This window comes from Rosa rugosa, chromosome 1 (assembly GCF_958449725.1).
Source record: "Rosa rugosa chromosome 1, drRosRugo1.1, whole genome shotgun sequence".
Lineage (NCBI taxonomy): Eukaryota > Viridiplantae > Streptophyta > Magnoliopsida > Rosales > Rosaceae > Rosa > Rosa rugosa.
Window position 1 is genome coordinate 7,366,847 of NC_084820.1, and position 8,148 is coordinate 7,374,994.

General features: G+C 43.4%; 1 protein-coding gene and 1 long non-coding RNA gene across 2 annotated transcripts; one reads left to right on the forward strand and one right to left on the reverse strand.

Annotated features, from left to right (window-relative positions):
• The first annotated feature begins 689 nt into the window (after positions 1-689).
• Positions 690-1,805, forward strand: LOC133739396 (protein WUSCHEL-like). Its single transcript, XM_062167180.1, has 2 exons — positions 690-1,425; positions 1,515-1,805. The coding sequence occupies exons 1-2, from the start codon at positions 900-902 to the stop codon at positions 1,730-1,732; spliced, it is 744 nt and encodes a 247-aa protein (XP_062023164.1). The 5' UTR covers positions 690-899; the 3' UTR covers positions 1,733-1,805.
• A 956-nt stretch (positions 1,806-2,761) lies between these two features.
• On the reverse strand, positions 2,762-5,303 carry LOC133740636 (uncharacterized). Its single transcript, XR_009861346.1, has 3 exons — positions 5,105-5,303; positions 4,474-4,550; positions 2,762-2,957 (listed from the first exon to the last, which is right to left on the reverse strand). It is a non-coding gene; the product is annotated as an uncharacterized LOC133740636 (long non-coding RNA).
• Positions 5,304-8,148: the final 2,845 nt, after the last annotated feature.

Here is an 8,148-nt window from a genome sequence, read left to right on the forward strand (position 1 = left end):
CGAAGGTTTTGCTCCCAACCACTGAAGCAAGAGCTGTTTTCATTAATATATGCACACGCGTTATATTTATTATGTCATAGGCGACATAAATAAAATAAAGGGGGAGACAAGGTTCGAAACCTTAACCTGCTGCACGAAAGTTTTGTCCCCAACCACTGGAGCACAAGTTGTGCTTAATATAACGTGTACAAATGTTATACTTATTATGTCATAAGCGAACATAATAAAAATAAACGAGAGGCAAGGTTCGAACCTCTGACCTCTTGTACAAGAGCTTTGCTCTTCAACCACTAGAGCACCAGCTGCACTCGTTATTCTCCATGCAACTCCTTTTATTTATTCTATCATAAGCGATAGAATAAAACAAACTGTCGGTACACTCCACGTGCCACGACACGTCGCTTCCGTGATTTACGGAAAGCAGATCCCTTTCGGCGAAAGCTGTCTGCCACAGCGTCTCGAGATTCGGCATGTCCCCTTACACGCTCAACACGCGCCAACAGCTTTTCCGGGTTTCGGGGCGACTTTAATCCAACGCGTGGATTCAAATTCTGAGATCGTTCATCCAACGGTGGAGATCTGCTCACCTTGTTCTATAAATAGGTGCATTCTGGAGACGCGACTGTTCACTCCAAAGGAAAAGAAATTTTCTTCCAAGCTCAAGCCTTTCTCTCTCAACTCTTCAGCCTTTCTCTTCTCAAATCCCCAGTTTTTCACTCTCAAATCTTCAATCCTTCTCTCTCAGATCTTTTCTTCCATTTGAAGATTCGATCTCTTCTTTCCTCTGAACTTTCAGATCTCCAATACCCCTTCATCGACCTTAATCCTTCTAAGGTCAATCTCCCACAAACACTCAACAACTTCGTTCTTCAATTTACACTTCCTCTCAACTCATCACCATGGAACCACGAACTCTGCAACTAATGGAGCTACAAACCCAGCAACAAATCGAGGATGGAGGAAACAACCAAGCAGCCGGGAGTAGTGCCAACACGGATTTCTGGCGAAGCCGTACCAGGTGGATTCCTACTCCAGATCAAATAAGAATCCTCAAGGATCTTTACTACGACAAGGGAGTTAAGACCCCAACTACAGAGCATATTCACGAGATCTGTCTCCAGCTGCAACAGTATGGACAGGTTGAGGGCAAGAACATTTATTTTTGGTTCCAGAATGTCAGGGCTCGAGAGAAGCAGATGAAGAGGTGCAATCAGGCTGCTCAAGTGCCCATGGGAACTAGTTCTCCTGGTACTGGTGGATCCATTGATCTCAATTTTGGGTCCACTGGTTCTACTGGTGCTGGTGGATCCATCGACATCAATTTTGGGCCAGCTGGTGGATCCATTGACATCAATTTTGGGTCCACTAGTTCTACTGGTGCTGGTGGATCCATTGATCTCAATTTTGGTTCCACTGCTTCTACTGGTAATGAAGGATTTATTTACTTAAAATTTGTTTCATAATCTTCCTCACCCTTCAATACTAATACCAGTACAACTCTTTTGGCACAACAGGAGGACAATCTTCCATGGAACAACGAGGAGGAGTTCGCCAGGAGTTTGAAACTCTTCCTCTGTTCCCCGTGCACGGCGAGGACGTCTATGGTAACCCGAAGACTACTTCCGAGGAAGGTAGCGCATATGATTACTATTTCGGTGGCTCAGGCGGTTACAACCGTGGATCTCCAGTTTCTCTTGAGCTCAGCCTCAACCCATCCGGAGCTACTGATTAGGCTTAGTATAGCGTAGTTCCAATTTCCTTTTTGTAATATTAAATCAATAAGATGGTGTGCATGTTTTCTTTTCTTTTTGTTTAACCAACAACAACACCAAGGATCGAACCTTGGTCACCCAATACTATTTTCAAAACCATAAACAACTCTACTGCACACATCTCTCATAATGATGCAATAAAAACAATCACTCAAAAAGAATCCAACAATCAATTAAGTCGCATCGAGGTCTAGCTAGTATCGTCTGAGTCAAACCAAACACAAACAATTTCGTCGCTAGAATCAGGGATTAATAAAGCTAAACACTTCCTGAGTCAGCTGGGAAAAACCCACATCCTTAGAGTTACTCTTATTACTCTTATAAAGTCTCAACCATTCCATCTAAAAACATTTGTACGTCCAACTTAAGAAGGCAAAATTTCTATCAATTCATACTCGTATCCACATTCGATACTTGCATAGGTCAACATCATGCCTTCAACCAAACACTTCAACATTCAAAAGAACCGCACTTCCATAAAACAATTCTCATTGACTCAACAGAGTTAAATCCGGAGGTTCCCATTCCTCAAAGATTGTAACTCGCGGTAACTGAACTCATTCTAATACGAACCTACAAGACAACTTTACGGTTCTAAGTACTACCTCTTCGAATATCCATCATCTAAGAAGTATAGTATGCTTGGCTAATACACGTATAACACTTAAAACACAGTATAAGTCAAATACAAATCCATATTAACCAAGTTGTTACTACAGGGAAGGTATTCACGTTCCTAAAACGACCTAGAGGCCTAAACAACTCCCAACACTCACGCATACCCAATGACTTAGCCAATACCGAAGAGCACACGATGGGGATCCGCTGCAGACGGGCCATCACTCGGAAAGTATTGACACATCACCAAATATGCACCTTACGCTCTGATACCAAACTGTCACGCCCCGAATTTTGAATGACAAATTCAAATCCGAAACATGAATTAAACAACTTAAACAATTAAACGTTCTGAATTTTTTTTTCTCAGAAACAACCTCGCCACTCACGCTCAAATTCAAAACTCGAAGACCTCGAGTTAATTATTACAACTCACTCGTACAAAGTAAATTGTAAAGCTCTAATGAGCATAACAAACCTCACAACTGAAAATCAGAGTATTACAAAGCAGCTACTCTACACGGTTCGATCACCTTCCTGAATTCTCCAGTCCTGTAGGATTATCCGCTACACCGTTTGAATAGTGTACCGGGATTGCAACAACACAAAACCCGGTAAGCTTTTGACAGCCAGTATGAGTAAAAGAAAGAATGGTTGATTTATTATAACACAGTACTTTTAACTCAAGTAACAACCAACAATTTCAACATCCACAAAGAAAACCACAATCTCGATAATCGATCACCAAAATCATTAACTCCAAATCATTTGAAATCACACACAAAGAAATCAAATGAATCACTCATCTCTACTCTTAACAAGATGTCTTTATCCCCACAATACGGAATAATATTTCTCAACTTTCTACAAGTCTCATCCATCACTGCACTTCCCAATTAAACAAATAAGAACATTAATCATGCATAGAAAATTAATTCAGGAAATAACCAACACGCATAAAATCAGAAGTCATAGTAATCCCTGCATATAATTTAGTTCAGGAGATTACATTAAAATCAAACAATAAAATGAAAACGAGAAATAAACGGGAAATCGAACCATAGAAATGATCAAGGAAATAAATAGAGATAATAAACAATATAACCGAAAAAGAAGAAAAGAGAAAAAGAATAGAAATTTAAACAAAAGAATTAACAAGGAAATTAATTAAAAACATCATCAACTCACACTAATAAATCCATCCAAAACTCAACACCTTTTACCAAAAGGACTCTTACAAGTCACATCGTGACAAAATCATAGGAAATGTTAACCTAACAAATCATTATGAAAATCCGGTCCAACCTGGACACGTTGGCAGACAGACTAGAGCTCTAACTGATCGAAATCACTAACCGGGCCAAAGGCGTAATTACGATATATTGCCTGAGGATGCAACCTGCAAACCCCGGATCTTTAGGCCAACCTGACCCTTAGATCAAAACATTTAAGCGAGTCGCACTGGACCCAAAATGTTAAAACAAATCAAACGGAGAAATCACAACCTGTGACTCTCAAATCCTCAGACCACCGGTCGTCAGATTAAAACATTTAAAATGGTCATACCGGACCTGAAAATGTTTCCCAACCCAAAAGGAGAAATCACAACCTGCAACTCCCCAAATCCTCAAACACTTTTCAAAACAATAGAAATACCATTTCCCACGACATATTGTTTCCCGAAAAGTCATACCCAAAAACAATATATGAACTCACTCACAAATATTGTTTGCATCACAACAATTCTACCAATACATATATGTTTCCGACATATGTAAATATTCAATTCAATAATCCACATACCACAATGCCACACCATCCATATATATATTCCACATAAATATATATATACGTAATTATCCGCTCAGGGATAATCACTAATACCAACTATAGTCCACACAATAAAATCGTGAAATTCATTTTTATAGTTTAAATACATTTTACTTACCTATGGACCGTAGTTGATCAAGCCCATATGATTTAAAACAAATATTTATTTCATAAATATTTTCACACAATTACGACAAAATAAAGTAATTAAATTTATTCGGTTCGTAATATGAACCACGTGAGGTTTACTCACCTCTGATCCAGCTGCGTCTTCTTAACAGCTCAATTAACAATCTCACGAATCGTCCGCCAAATAAATCCATCGATCACCTAATCCAATAATGATCTTAACTTAGCCAACAACTCAAAAGCACACATATACGGGAATCTGACGGTCGGATTCTAACTTATACAAAAATCCGACGGATGGATTCTCACAAATCGCCTCCCGAATCACCATTTCTCAATTATACGAAGATCCAACGGTCGGATCTTCGTCCGTGACCACACAAAGTCATCGGGACAGTCATACGATCAACATATCAAATCTACAATTCCATCAGACGGTCTGATCTTCACAGATCACAAATCGAACGATCGAAATCGATCGAACTTAAAAATTCATAACTTAATCATACGATATCCAAAAATTACGTGTAATATACCAAAATGATCGTATTGAAATATAGAATCTGAAAATGTACAGAAACCATATTTTTGATCCCCGGAGGTGGCCGGAAAGGGCCGCCGGAGTTAGTGGCAGAGCCGCCGCCGACCACCGCCAATGGTGTCGGGGCCGGGCTGCTCTTCTTCCTCTCATCATGCTTAACAAAAAACTCTAAAGGCTTGCTATCAGAAAACATCAAGAAGAGGTCGAAAATTACCAAACTCAGTCACGGTGGCCGGAATTTTTCCAGAATCCGGCGAGAGCTCCGATCAGCGTGAAAACGTCCACCACTCGCTTCGATTCCTTCTGGAGACTGGTTCAGAATCTCAAGGCGAGTTCATCAAGCCAAGAATCACAAAGAAAGGTGGCCGGAAACTCAAGATATCGGCGTTGACTCAAAATCGGGCTTAAATCGGAACAAGCTTTCCGCCGCCGCTACAGGCCGCGCCGCCATGAAAGGCTGCCACAGACAGGTGCGGAAGGACCATACGAAGCCAATGGAAGAAGTTTGATGAGGATCGGTGGCCGGAGGAGGAAGATATGGCCGGACGAAAAATCAAGGCGATTTCCGGCCGAGAGCGTTTTCTGCAGCAGATTTTCCATTTTTGGAAAATCTGTTTTTATTTTTGGAAATTTCCAAAAATGGAAGCTTTATACCAAATTGGAAACTTTTTCAAAAAAATCATAACTAATTCATACGAACTCCGATTTTTGCGTTCCACATATGCACGCGATCGTATCGACGAGCTCTACAACTTTCATGAAGGAAGTTTTCCCAAATTCTGTATGTATAAAAAGTCACTTTTTGAGACCCCCTAAATAACGTTCGTTTTCGAAAATTAAATCGTTCGAACTAATTCCACAACTTCTTCAAGCCTCGTACTCGCTCCCACAATGGTGAAATCATTTCTAAAAATCCACGGAATTAAATTTGAATTTTTTTCGGGGTATTACATCCGCTGACCAAGCTCCGCTGGGTAGCCTCCACCAAGCATCACCGCAGCGCCAGCGTCGAGTCTCCGCTATCTTCGCTGAGCACCAAGCTGCCGCTAAGCACCAACCTGCAACCAGTGGACAAGGCCCCGCTCCGCCGGTCAAATACTCCGCTCCGCTAGCTAAAGCTGCTTCCGCTAGCCAAAGCTCCACCGCTGGCTAAAGCCACAACTCCAACTCGCTCCAAATCGGCATAAGATAAGTACCTATATCTTATCTTTTACGCTCTTGTAATTAGAGCTATTACCATACCAATGCCGTGCTTTTACTACTTTAAGCATGCCTACAAATATATCACACTTGATCTATCTTTACATGTTTCCATAACTTTTAAGCATGCCTACAACATTTCGTAGATTTGGCAACACTTTCTAGATCTCACATACTAGATATGCCATGCTTCACATACCGATCTCAATGATCCTTTAGCATATCTACAAAAATGCAAAAATGATATTAGCATCCACATTACAAGTACATGCTATACACATATGCCATGCTTCTATTTAATTGCAACTCAATTAAATAAACATGGGACACTCAAACAAAATATTATTACTTGTTCTATGTGTTTATCATTTTTCATACAGATACAAACTTTACGAGTCTATGGTCTACAACCAACCGCCAAGCGGTAAGGCAACGCCTCATAATAACAATGACCGCTACGCGACATTGCAGTAAGGGACTAGTTAACACAGCCCACGGCAGCCATTGATCTGGCAGTTAACCCCGACGCTTGGGTATCTAAGATTAGGTTCGCTACCTAACGCCCACTGCTTAAACGCAGCTCCCCTCATCAAACATTTTCCGACCATCCGGAGGTCTATAGCCAGGAGTGGGGGACTCCTTGCAGGGCCTAGCAGGGGCCCACCCGAAAGGGCAAAAGCGTTCGCTCCAACCAATTCTAGATGGACGACGCACTCGCACTAATTATGCTTGATATACGGCACAAAGCTACGCTTTGGTATCAACCCGCAAGAACACCCTCCTTGACTGGGCACTTCGGGGACTTGTACATACAGCCCAACATAATTAGCAACAGTCACGCTCATGCTTCAAGGCATCACCTCGAGCTACCTGTTAATGCCTCAGCGGCACCGCCGAGCTTTCACGCTCTCGCCTCAGCGGCATCCGCCGAGCTTTCGCGCTTGTGCCTCAGCGGCACCGCCGAGCTTTTGGCGCTCGTACCTCAGCGGCACCGTCGAGCTTTCACGCTCTCGCCTCAGCGGCAACCGCCAGGCTTTCGCGCTCATGCCTCAGCGGCACCGCCGAGCTTTCGCTCACGCCTTCGCGGCACCCCTGAGCTTCCGCTCACGAGCTTACCGCTCATGCCTTCGTGGCACCCTTGAGCTTCCGCTCACGAGCTCACCGTTCACGCCTTCCCGGCACCACGAGCTTCCGCTCACGAGCTTACCGCTCATGCCTTCGCGGCACCCTTGAGCTTCCGCTCATGCCTTCCCGGCACCCCGAGCTTCCCGCTCATGCCTTCGCGGCACCCCGAGCTTCCGCTCATGCCTTCGCGGCACCCCGAGCTTTCCGCTCATGCCTTCCCGGCACCACGAGCTTCCGCTCACGAGCTTACCGCTCATGCCTTCGCGGCACCCCGAGCTTCCGCTCATGCCTTCCCGGTAACCCCTGAGCTTCCGCTCACGAGCTTACTGCTCATGCCTTCGCGGCACCCTTGAGCTTCCGCTCACGAGCTCACCGCTCACGCCTTCCCGACACCACATTGAATTTTTCTACCATTCGTCGTTTACCGACCGCGACAAATCAAATTCTTTTCGCGTTCCATTAATACGAGCGAAAACCAAACAGACACAACCGTACGTGCGGTCATCATTCATGAGTTACAAATGCATACCTTCGCGGCACTCATGCAACTTACATCTCACGAGTGTAACCCCGTCAAACTCGACTTCGTTCGTCTCCTTGCGCGCGTCACACATTTATCATATGCAATCCATATGCTCACACGACCATGTATCACGCACCCCATACGTTCATATATGCCAACGCATATCAATGCAACTCACATTTGTTGCCCAATGCAACAAGCATTCTACATATGCCTATTTTTTTATCTTTGTTGTGCAGGTTAACGAGTCACTTCTTGCTTACGGAGTTCGGGGACTTGTAGGGGCTCCGTGCCGCCCGGTTACTTATGCTTGATGACTTCATGTTTATAACTCCCCAACCAAGAAGCTCCTCTTGCTTGCGGACTTCGGGGACTTGTAGATACCTCTACTAGCAAGACTAGTTTGCTAT